This window comes from Furipterus horrens, unplaced genomic scaffold, assembly GCF_987537825.1.
Source record: "Furipterus horrens unplaced genomic scaffold, mFurHor1.1.pri manual_scaffold_4, whole genome shotgun sequence".
Classification (NCBI taxonomy): domain Eukaryota; kingdom Metazoa; phylum Chordata; class Mammalia; order Chiroptera; family Furipteridae; genus Furipterus; species Furipterus horrens.
The window spans coordinates 26168048-26188963 of NW_028327174.1; the positions used below are offsets into that span (position 1 = coordinate 26168048).

The 20916-nt window shown below is 43.5% G+C and overlaps 1 protein-coding gene across 1 annotated transcript; it reads right to left on the reverse strand.

The window, feature by feature from the left end:
- Nucleotides 1–804: 804 nt before the first annotated feature.
- HEBP1 (heme binding protein 1) lies at nucleotides 805–18892 on the reverse strand. The gene is made up of 4 exons (XM_090272871.1): nucleotides 18681–18892; nucleotides 11632–11770; nucleotides 9748–9928; nucleotides 805–1366 (listed from the first exon to the last, which is right to left on the reverse strand). The coding sequence occupies exons 1-4, from the start codon at nucleotides 18756–18758 to the stop codon at nucleotides 1195–1197; spliced, it is 570 nt and encodes a 189-aa protein (XP_090128997.1). The 5' UTR covers nucleotides 18759–18892; the 3' UTR covers nucleotides 805–1194.
- Between the last annotated feature and the right edge of the window lie 2024 nt (nucleotides 18893–20916).

Consider the following 20916-nt stretch of genomic DNA (forward strand, 5'->3'; position numbering starts at 1 on the left):
CAGGCTCACCCCTTCTTTCACACTGCTTCAAGTCCCCTTTCATTCTCTGTAGGCCAAATTACACATTGTTTGTCTTTCATTTCTATCCTCTTTAATGACACAACCCCAGCTTTTTCTAATCTTATCTCATTACCCTGAATACATCCTCAGGGCAAATTCCCCACCTTTAGGGTTATGTGTCAAGAGTGCAATAATTTTTCTCCTCCATCTACTTTTTTTTTTGTTTTTGGCTCCTGGACCCTTCGTGGACCACAGCTGCAAATAGGTTCCTCCGCTGATGATCGTGGGATCACTACAACACAGCCATGGTAAGTATCTATGATTTAGAAACAGCAAGCATGTGATACATGTCCTCCTACCTCGGGGTCTTTGGGTTTATAGCCTGAAGGACTTTGAAACTCTAAAATATAGGATTCCTGACATAGTAAACACCATCAGTAATACTCCTAACCATATTATCTGTAAGATGGTAGAATCTTTTAAAAATATTTTTTATTTTTCAATTATAGTTTACTTTTAATAATATTTTGTATCCGTTTCAGGTATACAGCATTGTGGTTAGACAATCATATACTTTATAAAATGTTCTCTCTAATATTTCCAGTACCCGCCAGGCACCATATATAGTTATGATAATATTATTGAGTATATTCCCTATGCTGTACTTTATATCCCCAGGACTATTTTGTAACTACCAAGCTGGACTTAATCCCTTTATTTTTCACCCGGTCCCTCAATACCCTCCCCTCTGGCATCCAAAGATGGTAGAATCTTGAAATAATTATAATTAGGATTTGTCTCAGCTGTTTAAGGCAAAGAACTTTATTTTCAGTTTCTTTTTAGAGAAAGCTTTTATTATAAGAATCACAGATAAAAGAACACACACAAACGACAATGTTTCCCTCAATTACAAAAATGCAGATCCAATCATTTTAAACGATCAGTTTTTTGAGACCCAGATAGCTGGGAAAATGCTGATGGGGGTTTCCTGGTCTACCACAGAACGTTCTAGAATTAGAGGGATGCGGCCTCTCTCAGCTGCATTTCCCACCATGCAAAAAAGAGCCGCAGTATGTTGAACATGCTTATCTCAGAAAATTGGCAGTAACTGGCTTGGAAGGAATGTTGGCTGAGCTGATGTTGCAGTTCGAAGCGCCCCTCGCCCGTCCAGTGCACACATCCCCAAGTGCTGGCTCACGCCTTCACCAGCCAGACCTCGTTGCGACGTCCATAGGGCTTCATAGGAGGGTCATACCCAGTGCAGAAGTAGATGTCACTCCGGTAGGTGGCTGTGCCCTCCAGGGCGGTGCGCAGCTGGGAAGCTTGGGCTGTGTAGTCAGCTTCCTTGGCATAACCTCCAAACTGCCTGAGGGTTCAAGAGCAGGGGGCTGGTTAAGAAAGGACACGGTCTCGGAGACAGGGGGATCATTCAGAAAACGTCACTTATCACGCTTATTATGACAATCATGCTATCGTGGTAAGACTGTGAATCCGCCACTTCCTAGATGGCTAGATTAGACCTCTCTGAGCTGCAGACCCTCATTTGTAAAATTGGGATATGTTTTCTTTCTTCCTTCAAGGCTGTTGTGAACATTAAGTGCAATTATGGTTGTGAAGACCTCTGATGCAGAGCCTGAAACACAGTGGTTCCATACTAAGTGTGAGTTTCCCTTTTGCTTTGATTTTTCCCAGGGCTGGAGGCTGACCGTCACCCTTTCTCTAGCTCCCCCTACTGCCCCAGCTGCTCTTCATCTCTGCCTCAGTCTCCAGCTGGGCAAGGAGGCAGGATAAAGGGTTAAAGAGGAGTCATGGTGTAGCTGCAGGTAAAGTTCCTCTCCCAGTAGAACAGTTTTCCAATGAGTGAACACATCACAGCAGAGAGAAGTAGCAACTTTGTTAAGAAACAGAGCTACCAAAGGCAGGGGCTTGGGGAAGCTTTGGGAGGGCCGCTAGGTAAGCTTTAAGTATGCCTCAAATAAAGAAATTACTTCTAATAAATCCCTTCCCCTGATCAATTTATGAAAGGCTTCTTTTTCTAGTAACGAGACTTTTTTCTAAATCAGGCTTTTCTCCTGATGACAGAAGGTGGGAATGGGAAAGCAATAAACCCTCTCTTTTCAAGATTATTATTCTCTCTTTACGTCATCTGCCTACGCTCCAAAATTCATCCTGTGGCCTACCCTAAATACACCACTCTAAATCTGTGTTGCCCTAAAATCTTTATTAGAGTCAAATACATTCCCATTTCTAACGAGCTTTATGACTCAAAAGTCTGAATCTGCATCAGGTCAAGATTGAGCCAAGTACATTATTTTTGGTGGGGTTCTCTGAATCACGCTTTGCTCTTTTATACGTGGTTAGTCATGCTCAGCAAGCATTCAGCACGGTGATTACAGGGTTATTGTCATGAGAACACCCAGGATTTCATCTTCAAGAGATTGGTTATTATAATGTCTAGACAACAGCTACAGAACAGGTACAGAGCTGAGACCAATTTGGAATAGAGGAGGTTTGCCTCTTCAAATATACTGAAGAAAAATTATAAAGCAGATGAAGAAAGTTGAGCTCTAGCTCTAGCTCAAATGAGAGGAAACTGGATTTGTAGACAGAGGATGAACATGAAGGAAGTATTTTTCTGGCCATAAAAGTCTGCCAGACACTGGAATTATTTTCAAAGAATGTCTACAGGTTGAGAACCACCTGCCTGAAAACAACCAGATGCTGGATGAGGGTACAGGTGTTGAGAGCTCTCTGTAGCCTCTCCCATGCTGTGACACAAAATTGTTCTCCTGTGAAAATGGGTGACATTGGCTCTTTAGGCTACTGGTTTTGGGGAACATCCAAAGGAGTGTTTCTCAACTCTCTTCATTCATCAGTTGGAGGCAAAAATGGCCAGTTGTGTGCTCCACTCCTACTTCTGCCACTCTCTAGCTCGTGGGCTTGGGCAAATGCTTTGATTTCCCTAATCTGCCCCTCATCTGTTAAATAGAGATGAGAGCAACAGTCTCAAGAAGGCTGTTGTAAAGCTTAAAGGAGAAAAAACTGTGCAGACTGCTCAGCCCAGTGCCTGTCACATAGTGGGCACACAAGAAATTGTAGCTATTAATATTTACAATTCGCTCAGATCAGCCATTCAATTCCCTGACTCAAGAGGTGAGGGATATGATGGTCATCTAAAATAGTATTATGAATGTAGGAAGAGAGCCTACTAATAAAAACTGGCTCAGTTAGCAATCTCGCCTTCTCAATTAGGTCTAATCTCAAAACCCTGTTTAACCTTATAAACCCTCTCCCCTTCCCTTCTCTTCTTCCTTTGGTCTACTTTTTCTTTACTTACTGTGTTCATTGCTTTTGATCTGGGTTCCCTGGTGGAATATAGGCTCCAGGAAGGCAAGGGTCTTTGCCACTTTTTGCCCACTGGTGTATCCTGAGCACCTAACACAGTGCCTGACATATATTAGACTCCTTGGCTAAATGAACAATTCTGGGATAGACAACAGAAGTTACTGTCTTTAGGCTGACAGACCTAAAGATGATAGTGCTGAAGTCTGTTTGCCTCCATGTTCATGTACTCATATAATAAACACCCGAAATATATACTAAGGGGACAGTAGTGGGAATTCAGGCAGGAAAAGTGGATTGACTGGAGGCACATTATGAAGGGACTTCGAACCTGACTTCAGATGCAAAAGTATATTTATAAAGGGGTTTTAAAGTAAGAGACCGATATGATCAGATGTATTTTGGAGAGCTACCTCTGGTGTCAGGGGAGGGGCAGGAGAAATGGAGTCACTGGAGGCCAGGAACAGCCCAGAGGGAGATGACAAAGGTCAGGATGAAGGCAGATTTGAGAGGTGCCTGGGTGTGGAGGGGAGGTTGGGAAGAGGGGAGTCGGGGGTTCTCTAGGACTTCCAGTTAAGCCTCTGGATGGATTGATGCCACTAGGCAGATTAGGGGTTCTAGGCTGAAGAGTCACTTTGGAAGGAGAGTTGGAAGGGTTAATAATTTGGTTTGGGGCATGTTGATATACTTAAGTTGCCTCTGTGAAATACGTTCATGCAACAACTATTGTGTCCCTAAGTGTGTGGTAGGCACTGTGAAAATCTCCTCAGAACTGGGAAAGAACTGGAGTCAGAGCTATTGATTTGGGAAATAGATGAGTATAAGAGATGAGAGAAATATGGGAGTTTACCAATGAGTAGGTGCTGGTTATAATCACGGTAAGGAGGGAGACCAGGCATAGGTGGTGAGCAAACAGAATCAGTAAACTGCCTTTGGGATTCCTAGACTTGGCAAAGGATCCTGAGAAGGATTTGTCTGGAAAGTACAAGGAGACTGGCAGAGACTGAGCCAGAGAATGTCATCATTCGGGGATTTCTAAGTTCATTATTGGGAAAAAAAAAACCTCAACTGTTTATATTTATCCCCATGTGGACTGGGATGCTGGTGCATAAAAATTTCACTATTGCTCCATCCTGGAAGACTTCTGCTAGAAATAAGCAAAGCTGGGTTGCTATGGAACAGATACATGTGTTCTTCCTGCCAATCTAACCAAGTCACAGAACTGCATGAACAAGCCAGAACGGCAAACCCTACCAGGCACATAACCCTGATAAACAAAGGAAACCCAACTCTGGCTGCCTCTCTTGTGTTCTGGGACAAGCTGCCTCCTTCCTCTCCGCCTCAGCTTCCAAGCCGTACACGAAGGGTAACAACACAGTGCCCACAGCTCTCCAGATTGGCAAGCTCGTGTGAGTAAAAGTGCCTTGAGCTCCTCAAAGGAAATAAACATGAAGTCTGTACATTATTTTTGTAAACCTGTTAACAAGTCTCCAAGTCTCTATCTTCAAAGAAGCTTTCCTAAGGGAACTGCATTTTATCTCACCCCACATTAGAGCTCTGCATTCCTAATGAAGATTTCTGGTTACCATGGGAACCAAGGAGATAACACGTGTCCTGGATTCCAGACACACAAAAGGCACTGACTAAAAAGGGCTGGAAGAGTTAAGAGGTGGAGTTGGGGGAGGAAATGATGGAGGTTCAAGGATGCAAAAAATCCTAACCTGCTATCTTTCAGGGAGTGTCCGGGGAAGGCAGGCAGTGAGGAAGAAAAGAGAAATGGAATAACTCTGAGCCTGACCATCCAACTTGATTTGAATCTTTAACAATCAACCCATCAACACAGATTTATGGGAAGTCTGCTATGCATGTAGCTCTGTGCCAGGCCAAGGAAGTGTAGAACTAGCAGCTGACAATCTCATGCCAACGGGAAAGAGGCTTAACACCATAAGGCATTTCCTTGTAACAGGTTGAACCAAACAAACTTTTTAAGTGGAGCAACACTGAGCACAAAGCATAAGCTAGACACTGTAGAGCTGCAAAGATGATAAAGATGTCTTTCATCCCTTGTGGGGTCTAACTGTAGTGGTCAAGACAGAAAGACATAAAGATGATAATAGAACAGAAGACTAGAATGGAGGTAAAAGGCACAAACAGAATGATCTGGGGGTGGGCAATAGGGAATGATATGACTTAGAACATTAAGTGAGGGCATTATGGAGAACATGACATTAAGCAACCGATGGGGGACTCAAATGTTGGAAAATTTTAGTTTTAGGTAACAGCTAGTAAGCTTAGTAATCAATGTATGTAAAAAGCCATTGTTTCAGGAACTGGAGGTGTGACCCACAATGACTCCAGGGAACCAGAAGAGGTTCCACCTTTGTGCCTCAGGAGGACGGCAAGCAATCAGGATGGTATCTGAGCCCTTGTGCTCCAGGGTGAGATGACCACCACCCAGGGCACAGATGAAAGAATGCTGCAGCGTTTATCTGATTCATTTTTCCCCTGAATTCCAAACCCCTTACCTACACTTTTCTTCTTATAAAAAGGTTCCGTTGATAATGAATTGAAGATAGTCTGTTAAGTACAAACCTGCCATCTCCTGAGATCGCTGACCATCAGAATAAAGCGCCCATAAAGATTCAATCCCTGTCTCTGCTCCTTGGGTCTGGTGGATGACAGGAGCATGAACACTGGCTTTTCTGGTTTCACAACTATTTATTGATGTTAGCAATGAGCCATACAATACAAATTTCTATCCTCCTAGAGCTTCCAATAAATAGAAACTGGGGAGAACATTTGAGAGGAGCTGGGTGAGTGGAGATATGTAAGTGGATGTTGTATGTGTGTTTGGGGGGGCCACGGGAGGTGGGGTGGGGTGCTCTGAGACCAGGTGGACAGTGGAGTGGGGCTATGTGTTGAGGGTAGCAAATGCCACATCAAGGCATTTTTACTAGGCTTCCCTGCCTGGTTAAACGTTTGGAGGAGGAGCATTTTATTACTACCTTGGGCTTTTGTCCCAGCCCTAATGTGTGCCTAAGTGCCTACGTCAGAGGTGGGATGTGGCTCATGACCAGAGCTGTGCAGCAGGGGGAAGTAGGATGATTGATCAGCCCTGTGATTTCAGGCTGGCCATGATCAAAGGACACCTTAGAAGGGCAGAGGTGGAAGAACTGGAAATCATCAGGAGGCCATGGCAATTGTATAGGCAAGGGGTGATGAAGACCTGTGGCAGTGTGGATGGAAGGGAAGAGGCAGCTAGGAGGTGACTAGAGCTTGGCCAATAATTAGATGTGGAACATGAAGGAGTCAGCATGACAGTTGGATGGGATGGGTATGAGACTGGAGGAGACTTTCAGTAAGACAGAGAACACAGGGGCTCAGATTTGGGGAGGAAAGTTGAGTTCCATCTCGGACATGTTGATTTGGGCGATAGTGGAGGTGGTTTACACGGCGATAGCTCCCGGTGAGCAGGAGATGTAAGTAACGCTGGCGCTTGGGAGAAAGGGCAGCACCAGCCCCATGGACTTGGGCTCATCTACCCAGAAATGGTGACTGAAGCCCCTTCCAAGGACCAGTTTGTAAAAGACTGACCAGTTTGGGGGAAAATGAATGGTGATTAATTTAGGCGATTAGGTTTTACAGCAGAATCTTTATCATTGGCAGGGATCTGAGAGGTGAGGCAACTTACACATCAGACGTACCGAATGGAACCAAACTTCCCACTTAGCACAAACATTAAGTAGCATAACTGTTGTGTGTCTGTTCAGACGGTACCTGAATTCCTCCCGGGCAAGGACTTCATTACCTCGTCATCATCTGTCCATTTTACTAATAGACACCTTAAGCCAGAATGTTGTTGTTTTTTGGTTTTATTTATTTAATTTTAGAGAGAGGGGAAGGGATGGAGAAAGAGAGGGAGAGAAATATCAATGGATAGAGAAACACTGATCAGTGGCCTCTCCAATGCGCCCCGGCCGGAACCAAACCTGCAACCCAGGCATGTGCCCTGACTTGGAATTGAACCAGTGGTTCTTCGCTTTGCAGAATGATGCCCAACTAACTGAGCCACACTGGCCAGAACAGAATGATTTTATTTTTGAGTAGAAATATGCTTCCTTATATTTTCAGTCTGCAAATGCCAGTTCTTGTCTCTGAAACAACACACTGAATTAGGTGGAGACATTTTTTGGGTGTGTGCTTTCTCCACTTAAATGTTTCTCCCACTTCAAGGAGCAATCACTTTGCTTGGTCCCTGCTGTTTTGGGGACCTAAAACAGTTCCTGGTATAGAGTAGGTGAAAAATGAATATGTAATTTTTTGAATGAATGAATGAGTAAATGCCCTCGCCTTAGCCTTCACGATGAGTCTGATGAGTAATAAGACATTCAAGGGAGCTGGACAGGGGTCAGGTTGGAGAGTTACTGATGAAAGGGTGACAAGTGATGCTGTGGGAGGGGACTAAGATCTTTAGGGAAGAAGGAAAAATAGAGAAATGCAGGGAAGGCAAGGACTAAGACCCCAGATCCTCACAGTAATGCACCATACATTCTATTTTATAGATGAGAAAACTGAAGCTCAGAAAGCCCAAAGTTATAAAACTCAGTGATTAGAGTTGAGATCTGAACTCGAGTACATTTGTAGTAACTTGACCTTTTCGTTGTTAATTCTAAGAAAACGTTAATTCTCAGAGGGGGATGAAGTCAAGAAGTAGAGAACAGGTTAGTGAGCGTTTACTTCACATCTAGCATTGTGCAGGTATGTACAGGTATTGTATTCTATCCTCACAGCAACCCTGTGGGCTTGGTACTGAGGCGCAGAGGGGCTCAATAACATGCTAAAGGTCCTCATCAGCCTCAGAGGTGGAGTTGGGACTGGAGCACAGGTCTCCCTGACAATGAACCCGTATTTTTAACCCTTTCCTTTATACCCAGACATTTCATTAAAACCATGAGTTTCATTAAAACCATCAAGCCTCTGCTGTTGTTAGTCTCTATGGAGAACCCGGTGCTGAAATGTGTGGAGAAGGCCAAACTCTAACCTGAGGGGTCTTTACAGACAACAGAGGGAGGGCCATGTGGTGAAATGGGGCCACTTATCTAAGTGCAAAAATAATTCTGTTGCCTCTTGTGAAAATGAAAAATATTCTGATAGTGTTATTTTTTTCACAGCCTTCTATTCATTTTGAAAGCACTTGAATTAATACTGTGAGTAAATGTGTAATCCCTTTGTGGACATCCTTCACAAGGTCAGAGAAAGGAAGGGTGAATTCCAGATGCTAGGCTTTCCTTTCAGAATTAATTTTGTCATCTAATGCACTAATTTGAAATAGGGCTTTTACCTCCTACTACCTCATTCCCTCTGCCTAGCAAGGTAACATACTTTTAAATGCACATTTGACTGTGCAGTGCCACCTAGTGGCTACTGGTGGAATGATCGTATGCTAACTGCAGGCTGGAGGTTAGGTTCAGAAGAAAATTCACTGAACCAGGCTGCACACCATGTTTGTTAGCTGCATCTGTTTAGTTTCAGAGAACGAAAAGAAAACTTCCACAAATCTGGCTTTAATAGTACCTTTTAAATAAATGCTCTTTCCCTCTAGAGGAACGACTAATTCCAGCTGTAGAACAAGAAATGTCAAGGTGTGCTTGAAACATACCAGAAAGCAAGGAAATCACCATAACTGCTATTATCAAAACCACAGGAAATAACAAGTGTTGTCGAGGATATGAAGAAAAGGGAGGTCTTGTGCACTGTTGGTGGGCATATAAATTGGTGCAGCACCTATGAAAAACGGTATGGAGTGTCCTCAAAAAATTAAAAGTAGAACTTTCACAGGATCCAGCAATTTCACTTCTAGTATATATGTCAAGGAAGTAATATTACTATCTTAAGAAATATCTGAATCCCCATGTTCAATGCAGCATTATTTATAATAGCCAAGATCTGGAAACAGCTTAAAAGTCCTCTACAGATAAATGAATAAAGAAGATGTGATATATAAAATCCTGCCATTTGTGACAATGTGGGTGGACCTTGAGGGCATTGCGCTAAATGAAATAAGTCAGAGAAAGGCAAATACTGTATGATCGCCCTTACATGTGGACTTAACAAAAATGAACTCCTAGACACACAGAACATGTCTCTAGTTGCCAGAGGTGGGGGTGAGAGAAGTGGGTAAAGATGGTCAAAAGGTACAAAATTCCAGCTATAAGAGAAGTTAGTTCCAGGGATGTAATGTACAGTAAGGTGACTACCATCAACAATACTGTGTTGCATATTCAAAAGTTTACTAAGAGGGCTCTCATCTCAAGGAGAACAATTCGTGACTGTGTCCCATGATGGATGCAAACTAAGCTCACCATGGTGATCATTTATCAAAGCACGATGGACATGTCTCCTTACCTGGAGTAGACAGTGATGCTTTCTCTGTCCTCGATCTTAACGCTCTCATCACTGGGAACCGGTGGGTTGTCCTGGAACTGGTTTGGAATCCGGAACCAGACTTTGATTTTCTTCTGTAGGGAGCCATCTTCACTGGGGAACACGGCAAAAGAAATAGGAACTGTCATCCCCATCCCAACTCCTGAAAGGAGAAAAAGCCAAGGAGTGAGGTGGGAATGAGACAGAACTCGCTCAGGCCTGTTCATGAAGTTAATAGTAAACACTTGAGGCATTAAAAATATGTAGCCCAACAAGCATAAAAGACCTTCCAATTTGCATATATTGGAAGCAGGAGCATAGTGTCTCCACTTTTGGAAAAAAATTATTTTGTAATATATATCAAGGCTGTAAATATATCAGCATCTAATTACTTCCTGTCTAAATATCAATTTTAAGGAACTACCCAAAATACAGAAAAGGCTATAGGTAATAGGATATTCATTGCAGTAGAATTTATAATTATGAGAAACTGGGATCCATATAAATAGGCTCAAAATAGGAATATATCTAAGTAAATTATAGGTGCATGATGCAATATGATATAGCTAGTAATAATTATGCTGAAGAAGACTATTTTGCAACAGTGGAAAAGAGTGATGAAATAAGTAACAGAAACAGGATATACAATTACACAAATACTATGATTATATTTAAAAAGACTGTTAAAGAGCCCTAAAGAAATACATTCCAAAGACAACATTTATATTGGAAAAGATGGATAAGGGGTGCTGTTTTGTTATTTTAAAGACTTTCTTTAAGGAGTTTTATAATTTTATACACATTTTCTTACAAAAAAATGTTATGATAGAAGAAACCTTTTTCTTCTTAACCTCCCATAGCTCAATTTATTGTCCAAAGCCTGATTACTGTGGTCCTAGGAAATGCTATTGAGGTCAATACCAGTTTCTAACCTTCTAAATTGTCAGCTAGAGAAGTATTATAAAAATTAAACATCTCTTTTTTCACCTTGCTTTCTGATCTATTTTGGGTTTGCAGTGATTCCAAAGTATAGTCCAAATTAGAGAACTTAAGTGTTAAATTCATATCATTTAAATGCTAACAGGTACATGGAACTTCAGGCCTATCACTTTAAAATAGGGTGGCAGCCAGCACTGATTGCTAAGTTTATTTTTTTTAAATGCTCATCATGATTACTTTTTTTTTCTTTTTAAAATTTATTTTAGAGAGAGAGAGGAAGGAGGGGAGGGAGTGAGAGAGAGAGAGAAAAAACATTGATTTGTTGTTCCACTTATTTATGCATCATTGGTTGATTCCTGTATGTGCCCTGACCAGGGATCAAACCTTCAGCATGGTGCATTGGAATGACATGCCAACCAACTGAGCCACCTGGCCAGGGTTCTGACCTGAGGGATACTTATTATTCGCTGCTCTTCAGTACCCTGCAGAGTCTGAGCTACCAGGGGGCTGACTACGGAGATTTCCAGCCTGGGCCTGGGGTCAGAGGCTGGCCCTCTCTTTGTGGCTTGGCTTATCATGGGCACACCTCACCCACTCTACTGATCCAAAGACATAAGCACTATGGGTTAAACAAAACAAAATAAAACAAAACCACCACCACCACCAATACCATCAATAAAACCATCCCTGAGAGGAAAGCAGAAACTCAGTGATATTGAACAGGGATGTTACAAAGTAAGGAGTGGTTTGGGCTGAAGTCAGTGTGGTCTCCTGAAGTTTCCTTGCTCATGCAGCATAGGAAGTTCATGTGTCACTGAAACACGCAGTGACAGGTGCCTTGTGGCCCCTCCCTTGTGTTTTCCACTGAAGAAGGAAGACATGCGAGGCTCCCCTGAGACCAGAGCCACATCGTTCAGGGACACTCACCCTTGTCATTGGTGCCTCCCACATACTTCATGATTTTGGGCATTGCTTCCCGAAGAGCCTCATCCACAGGCTTATCTGTCACCTCCACTGTGGCAAACCTCCCGCCTTCACAGGCCCTTTCCTCATAGGACACTTCTCCCTAGAGACAGAGAATACACAGTGCTTAAGAGACATACAGTAGCCACCTGTGATGGCTCTAGAAGCAGTAATAATCCAGCTACAGGAGGCGCGAACTGCTAAGGAACATCCCATAATGAGCCTGGGTATGGCCACAAGGTGGAAGAAACAGCCCTGAGAAACAGGTTCTGGGATATTTTACTAATGAGGAAACAGCATAGAAAAACCTCAGGCAGTCAAAATTCTCAGAGAGTTAAGAGAAGGTATTGCCACCAAAACCACCCAGAACACTCCCAGAATGCTAGACAAATAGAATGTTCAGAGATCAAAGAGCTCTTGGAAATTAAAAATACAAAGAAATAAAAAAAATTCAGTAGAAAGGTCAGACCAGCCCTGGCTGGTGTCATTGGTTCGATTCAGTCAGGGCACGTGCCTGGGTTGCTGGCCAGGTCCCTGGTCGGGGGTGTGCGAGAGTCAACCAATCCATTTATCTCTCGCACATTGCTGTTTCTCCCCCTCTCTTTCTCTCTCCCTTCTCCTCTCTCTAGAAGTAAAAATAAAATCTAAAGAAAGAGAGAAAGAAAGAAAAGTTAGACTATTAAGTTGAAAGAAGTCTTCCAGAGAGTCGAATAAACAAGGCAAAGTAGAAAATAGAAAAGAAAATCATAGGCTCAAGCCAGGATATCCAATATCTGAGTAACAGAAGATCCAGAAAAAGAGAAGAAAAAATTGGAAAGGAGGAAACAAAGAAATCTAACAACAATCCCACAAAACTCTAAGGTCCCTACGTTAGCCTCATTCCAGTAGCAGGGCTGGCGCTCTAGAAGAATCTGGGTACTCCTGTTCACGCTCTGCACCCCGATGCAATTCCTCTCCCCAGCTGCTCTCACTGAATCGTGTAGACCACTGCCCTGAATGCTCAGCTCCACTGCCACTGCCCACAGTCCGACCTGCCCAGCAGTGATCCTGTCTCCTCATCACAATTGTGTTGAGTCTCTGTCTGAAGGTCATTGTTCTTTCCCATTTAGACCTGTACAACTCTCCTTCATCCCCTCCTCTGTGCCATTTGATATCTCAATAATATAATTTTGTACTTCTGAACATCGTGTAAGGAGGTGTTTTCAGACTTTTTAAATATTACAATCCAAAATGAGAAATACATGTTTACATCATGCCCTGTCATGAACATGCATGTGATTGAAACAAAGTTTCACAAAATAATACTTTACCCTTATGGATAGGACGCATTCTGATGTACTTGCCTTTTCCCCCTATTCTGTTTACTTCTATTCTACTCCACTTGAGTGAATTTTATTATTTCCACTAAGAGAAGGAAAACATGGGATAGGGGAAATTGTACCAGACCAAGAGTCAAGAGGCCACAAAGTGGCCTTGACTTTGGGGCATCCTGCCTACTAATCCTGTGGATTGCTCTGAGGCCCTCCCTTTGATGAGTCCGACATTTCTGGAGCCTTCAATAGGAAATTGAGGTGTTTTGCTCTTTCTGGTTTTGTCTGTTACAGCAGAGACCAGACTCACCCTTCACTTGAAGTCCCACTGAGCCTTGCCACTTACGACGTTTTAAATTCCAGAAATGCCACTCTGTGAATCACAGAATTTCAGCATGAAAACTAATTTTACCAAAGAGGGAATGAGGAACCAGAGAGACTGAGTTGCCTAAGACCACAAAGCTACTAAGTGGTGAAACTGGAACCAGAATTTAAGCCCCCAAATTTTATTTAATCTTTTCAGTTTCAAACGCTACAGTTTACGACACAGAAAGTAATGATTCTCAGCATGAAAGGGAGGTCACTGAAGCAGCCCACCATGACAGTATTTCATCTATGGATGAAAGGAGCTTTAAAGGAAAGGTTTAAATAGGACCGCATTCTGCAATGCAGTCCTGTGCAATTGGAAGTTGTTCCAAGGGGAAGCAATAAACAAATGAAATAAATTTCCAAACTACTCCTAGTGAAGAACATTTTGACTCATTCTAATTGCTAAGGGAGCATATTTAAATGTAAATAAAATAAATAAAAAGCAGTGTAATTTGTATCAATACAGAAATGACAAAGGATGTTAAATTTTAAAGTTATGTTAAGAAAACATGATGGAATCAGACAAATAATTGAAAAATTACTTATTAATTGTCATTCCCAATAAGTCCTCAAATTTTAAATTTTAATCTAATGCTGTCAATCAACAACTATGGAGCATCTGCTATGTAGCACCGGGCTAGGTGCTATAATAGAGGTCAAAGATATGGTGTCTGACCTCAGGACAGACATGGTCTGACAGAAGTGGCCAGGAAACAGGTTATAATATAATGATATGTTTATGGGGCAGGGAGTGTAAAGGCAGTGTGTGAACACAGAAGGGAGTTACTTAGGTTAGTTTGGGGGGCATAGGGGTGTGTATTTCTGTGTTGGGTAGGTTATGCTTACTTTGAGGTACTTATAGATCATCCAACTAGACTTTCAGTCACTGGTGCATTGATTCATTGAATAAACATTTATTAAAAACCTCCACCAGGTCCTACAGACCTGGAGTTCAATATGATATAGGCAGTCTAGCTGGGTGGTGAGAAGAATAACATACATTATTATACAGTGTCATAAATGCTCTGAGAGTTTAGGGAGGGCAATTCCAGATAGTAGGTGCCACAGTAGTGCAAGAGAGGAGTTAAAGAACAGTCTGATGATGGTGACGAATATAAATGGGTCATGGTGGCTGGAGCAATGACTGCCAAGCAGGGCAGGACAAGAGAGGAGGCAGAGGTTCTGGCAGGGCCCAGATCCTGAAGAACTTGCCAGTTGTCATAGGGGTTGGATTTGTAACCATTTGCCCATTGATGGTGATCTGACAGCAAGTCAGTTTCATCTACCCCAAATTAGTTCAACTTTTTTTTGTGTGTGTAATCTAAATATAAAATTTTGCAAGTGTGTCTGAGTCTTGAGTTCTGGGGAACAGTATAGGTGATCTGTGCTCTCAGCCTGTTCCCCAGAAAGACTACCAAGAAAGCAATACAATTTGGTGCAGAAAGTCAAGACCCCATGAAAAATCTACCATCTTTAAGGCTTAACTCAGCTCCACTTCCTCTTCCTGAGTGATCCTTCCTTCCTATGAACTCCAAAGGCAGGTAACTTTGAAGTGTCCAAGGGCCCTGACATACCTGTCAGTTCACTGGCCTCTGGCTATAGATGTGCAAACTGTCCATTGTGCAGCTGGACACACAGGTCAGGAGATCAGCAGGAGACTGGCAAAGGGATGTAAATTTGGGAGTCATGGGCATAAAGGGTAACTCAAGCTGTGAATGAGGTTGAGATTGCCCAGAGACATTTACAGAACATTCTATATAAATCTAATCATGTTAATCCCCTGCCAAAAAGCCTTCACTGACCAAGTTTTTAACCCATCCCAGATGGTCTAGGGATCACCTAGCTTCTACCTTACCTTGCCAGATACACCCAGAGTACCCCCTCCCTGGCCTTCTGCTGTTTCCTTAAATGCCATGGTCATTCCTGCCTCAGGGCCTCTGAACCTGCTGCTTCCTCTGCCCGGAGTATTCCTCTCCTGTCTGCCTGATGCACCCCCTACTCACCCAGCAGATCCCAACCTAAAACTCACTTCCGCAGAGCATCCTAATGAAAAACAAGCTCCCAGTGATATTTTTATAGGTCCCTGTACTCTCACAATACAATAACTTATTGTAATTATAACTAAATGATAATGTTTTTAACCTCCATTCGCAACCATAAGCCCCATGGGGTCAGGGATAGCCTGTACTGTTTACCATTGTACCTCTTCATCTTGCATCAAATAGGCGGTCTATTTGCGAGAAAGGCCGTGGGGTGAAACCTGGTTTTTACTCTAATGACAAGGAATGCAACAGTCACAGCTGGGTGGAGAGATGAGAACCTCGTCTAGTTATATTTATCCTGGAGAAAAGTGGTCACAATGTCTTACGGTGTTTCTGTGGCAGCTACCGCCTGTTTTCACAGCATCGGTGTCCAAAACCTCTCACTACAACCTCAGGATCTCTGAGAAAATTTAGGTTTGAGAAATGGATATTATAAAACTATTCTAAGGAGCTGAATTTAAGTAGATTTCTCTCTATTTCTGCAGAAAATAAAGTTAATACAGTGAACACATTTGATTTTTCAAGTCTGATTTCTTTGAATGTGGTTCCTTCTTCCATAGAACATAATAGTCCTTCTCTGCCCATATTCAGCTAGTTCATGCTCCCAATCGGTTACTAGTTGAGGACTTTAGCCTGTGGTCACAAATACCAGTTTTCAACATTCAGGGGGGACCCTGGTCAAGTTCAAGTCCCACACAGAGCTCTTACAAGAATGTGGCTTGGTATGGTATTTGCAAGGTGCTCTGCAAGGTCAGTTTTTTTTTCCTCCCTTTCCACTTGGGTGGGTATACATGCTGTTTTTGAAAGCCAACTTTCTCATTATAAGAAAATATTAATAATAACAATGATCATCATCATCAGCTGAACTAAGGACATTCTGTGTCAGGTATTATTTTAAATATTTTACATGGATTAATTCATTCAATCCCTCCAGCAATCTTGTGAAGAAGTTAGTTAGTGTTTTTATCTTTATTTTCAGATGAACAGGAAGGAGCACAAGAGGTTAAGTAAGTAATATGCCTAAGTTGGGCAAGCAGTGGAGCCAGGATTCAAACCCAGGCAGTCAAGTCCCAACCAGTATGCACAGGCTGGACACAAGTCCCATAAAGACGTCAATTATTGGATCCAAGATGGCAGAGGAGTAAGTGGAAGCTACACTAACCTCCTCCCAGGACCAGTCTGGATTTACAACTTAATTGTGGAGAAATCATCTGAAATAACCAAATGAACACTAGCTGGAGAGAAGTCATAACCACAGAGAGACAGAAAAGGCCGCTATATTACACTGTGACCAACTACAACAAGGATGCCAACCTGTTAAACCAAGAACACTGTTGTCCAGGGACAGCCAACTGACCTGGAGTCTACACGATCCTTCCCCATGTGGGAAGGTCACCCTCACCTCCACACCCCAACTTTTATTAGGAATTTCTGGACCCGAAGGTAGGTAGGACAACGATCATGCCCAGCTTGAAGCAGCCAGAGAAGCTTGAAACCTTCGCCCATTGTCCTTTGTAATATTATAAAGGGTCTTAAGTCTGAGAGAGGAGGATTGTTATGTTTTATTGTTATAAAAAATTAATTAATTAATTATTTTAAAAAAAGGAAGAATAATATAGGGAAGCGTGAAGCCAAAGAACTCATATGCATCACCCATGGGCATGGACTGGGGAAGGAGGATTGCTGGGGAAGGGGGGTATTGGGCAGAGGGGAGAAAAGGGGAAAAATTGGAACTATTGTAACAATATAATCAATAAAATATACTTAAAAAAAGATGTCAGTTATTAATGTCAGTGCTGCTCTGATCACCCACAAGACCCACCCAAGCCAACCAAGTGACTATGTGTCCTTCTCCCTCTCCAAGCAATGCAGAAGGCACATGATAAGGTCTGCAGCAGCCTGGGCCTCCCCTGTAGGTGCCTGGAATCAGTCTTGAACATCTGGTGAGCCCAAACCCGAGTTACACGGGGCACAGCATTTGCCACTCATGTGCCCAGGAGGATAGGAATTATGTCAGTTTTGTTTTATCCCTATTGCCTATAAGAGTGCCTGGCATGCAGCTGGCACTCAACAAATAGTTATTTGTTGAATGAGTTCATTTTAAATTGAGATTCCACATGAAGAAACTGAATTGTTGGTTTCCTTAAAAAAAAAAAAGGCAACTCTAGTTGATATCACTGCATAGCAACAGCGGCCTGGACTGCCCTGTGGATGAAGACCTGAGTACTTTCCTTGATTTGCTGCAGTCCCCACCTTGCCTTATAGTCTAAAACAGCCAACTTCATTCACTTCCATTAGCTGCCTGGCTGCTTGTAGGCATTTGAATGTCACCCTTGATCAGGTATAAAGGGGCTTATCCGGTAGCTGAGGGAATTGAAATGCTGACAGGTGAAGTGACAGGCCTCTAGTGCTTGAAGAATGCAGAATCCAGCTGAGGGCTTTTGTGTGACGATCACTGTACTAGGTACCAGAACGTGGCCCCCAAACAACACAGTCCTTTAACATGTGAGGCACTGAGTCGGAAGCTGAGTATAGAGCCACTAAGTGCACAAAGTACCTGTCGGCAAGGAGATTATAATCTAGTAGCAGACTCCTTGTTTTGAGAGGGCAGTCCAATTGGCCTGTGTTAGCAGTGATGTCAATCTCAGGGGAAGACAGCAATTATTGCCCTACTCACTCATCCTGTGTTCCGGACACCCAGTGCTGGGAGTTCCGTTGGCCAGCAGCCATTTACTGGGACTTTGCACATGCTCTCTCTTTTCTGTGCACTCCTGCACATCCACACCGCCCAGCTGAAGACACCTCCTCTGCAAAAGCTCATCCTCACCCCCTGGCAGAATGAATCGCTTCTTACCCTGTGCTCCTGCCTTGCACATTTACCTCTCTCTTGTTCTTTTATACTCAGTTCAGCAGCAGTTGGGAGTTTCTTAAGGACAGCACTTTTTCAGTCCTTTCTGCAACCGAGGGTTTCTCAGGAAACAAATGTTCAGAATGTTTAAATGAACGAAGGCATTCAACAGGCGCTGTCCATCTCGCCGAACTGGGATTCTCCCCGCCAATCAACCTGGCCCGTTTGTGTCCCCTCCTCCCAGCAGAGCCCTTTTCCCCGCTGCATTGGACCTCTTCCTTCCCTCCTTCCCAGTCCAAGTGCTGGGCAATGGAAGGCCGTGCCCACGGCAGCACTCCGGGGCACATTCCTGTCCCACCTGCCCTTCGGGACCCGCTCCAGCCCCGATCAGGGTGCGATTCGGACGCAGCCCCTTTCAGGTCCTAGGCAGCCCTGCGGGCCTACCTTGTCCCCTTTGCTCAGGACCTGCCAAGGCCACGTCTCTACGCTGCCGAACAGCGAGTTCCTGATCATGCCCAACATGGTGTCGCCGCGACGCTCCGGACACACCACCGGACGCGGGGTGGCAGAGGTGGCTGGGGCAAGCGAGGGTGACTGAGGGTCACCCAGCGAACAAGCAGTGCTGGCGCGGAAGAGTAAGGAGGGCGGGGCACCTTGGGCTCCGCCCCGCAGAACTGCGCTGGGTGGGGAGGACCCGGGGTGGAGCACACTAGGCCTGGGAAGAGGCGGGAAGAGCTGCGCTCCACCTCTGCGGGGCTGTCCCCTGGGGTCCTGGGAAAGGAGCTGAGTCTGGATCTCAGGCCGATCACTCTCCGCCCCTCTTTCTATACTAAGTCTGCCTCGTTCGCGAGGTGCCTGCAAACTGGAGAGGATTTAGGCAGCGGCAGTGGAGAACCTCCTTCCTCCTCGCACAATTCTGTCCATCCCCAAGGCCAAACTTGGAGCCCCCGATTCCTCGTGTTTGCCCAGGCCTCCCCCCGCTACCCGCCCCCCCGCGAAGGCTCTGTCCCTGCAGATACTGCACCGTCCAGGTTCACAGTCTTGGTAGCTCCCCACCTCTAGAAACATCTGACTGCCGAATCTCCACCGACAGATACCCCTCGTTTGCCACGCCGCATCCCCACCTCTCTTCTGGACAATGAAGAAGCGTCTTAACTAGCTTTCTTCTGTACCTACCGGTTTCTCTCCTCCCATCTGTTTGAATCACAGATTCCACATTAATATTCCAAAGTAGGGCTTTGCTCATTCACTCCTTCTATTCAAAACCTTCTAAACAATTTTATTACCGTTTATTGTGTGCCTGGTCCCCCTGCCAAGTGTTTTGCAAATATTATCTCTATTCCTTACACAACATAAATATTTTACTGAGGAGGAATTCGAGGCTCAAAATAATTAAGTGACTTTCCCAAGGTAAAAAACCAGTATGTGGCTTGTCCAGGATTTGAATCCGTGACTGTGGTGTCAATGTTCATTACACTTCTATCGCATCTATCACCCCGAGCTTATACAGATCTACATACACCTTCTGTGTGTTCCTGACCCTGTGCCACACTGGCATCTCCATCAGGACATCTCCCCCCTCAAATTTACCCCTTGAAATCTGACTTCTCTGAAAGTACAACTTTCATTGTGCCTCCAGGAACACTGGGTGGTCCTTCTGCCTGAAATTGTGCTATTTTGTTTATTCTTTGTTTAGGCAGCTCTGACCCAACGCTGAGGGACCTCCTGCTGAGCCTGCATTTTTGAAACGAGGAACATTGAACCTGAGCCAGGCAGTCGGAATCAATAATGGTAATACTGATGACCTACAGTTTTGTGGTAACAGATATTAACTTTATTAACTACGTATAAAAAAGGTTTACTTTTTGACAAATAAAGGTTTATTTTTTGATAGCTATAACATAAATGGCTATTTAATATTTTATATTTTCTTGACTCTAAAATGCCATTGATTATAAGAGGCACTGTTCTTTCATGTGCCGCCAAGAAAGAAAACAAATGCTACCAAGTAAACTATAACATTCGATTGATTGGAAAGCATCCAGAGACCTTAAAGTGTGAAATGGCATGCAGCTCACAATTCATAAGAGATTGCTGCTTTGTAAGAGTTCCTGAGTAGTTTTCCTGCTCACGGCCAGGTCTCGTTTACGAATTAACTCTCTTAAAAGGCAAACACATATTTAGCCTTTTTCTTGTTTGCCACACCTAGGGGTTGCTTAATAGCTGCTGAATGATTAACAAAACTGTTCTTGAAGTTAGATCTAATCACCTATTACTATGGGCCTATTACTTAGTGTAATCAAGCAGTGAATCTGAAGACATTGGCTCAGAAGATCTGGGTACCAATCCAACTCTGTTCTACTAGTGTGACTAATGTCTCTCCTGCACATTTCCTAACCCCTGCAGGCCTCAGTTTCTACATCTGCAATGTTGGGTTGCAAAGTCACCTCCCAGTGTTGTTGGGAGAATTAATGGAGCTCAGGCATTTAAAAGTGCTGTGTACACTGTTAGGGACTGCACTCTCTCCACCCCCACGGTTGAGTTGGTTCCACTACCAAGAACTGAACCCAGCTGCTTCAAGATCATTGCATAGACGCATCATTTGAAAGCACAGATTATTAGATGTTTTTCTTTATCTAAAGACTTTGATATGTTGTGAAATACATTTTGCAATTTATTA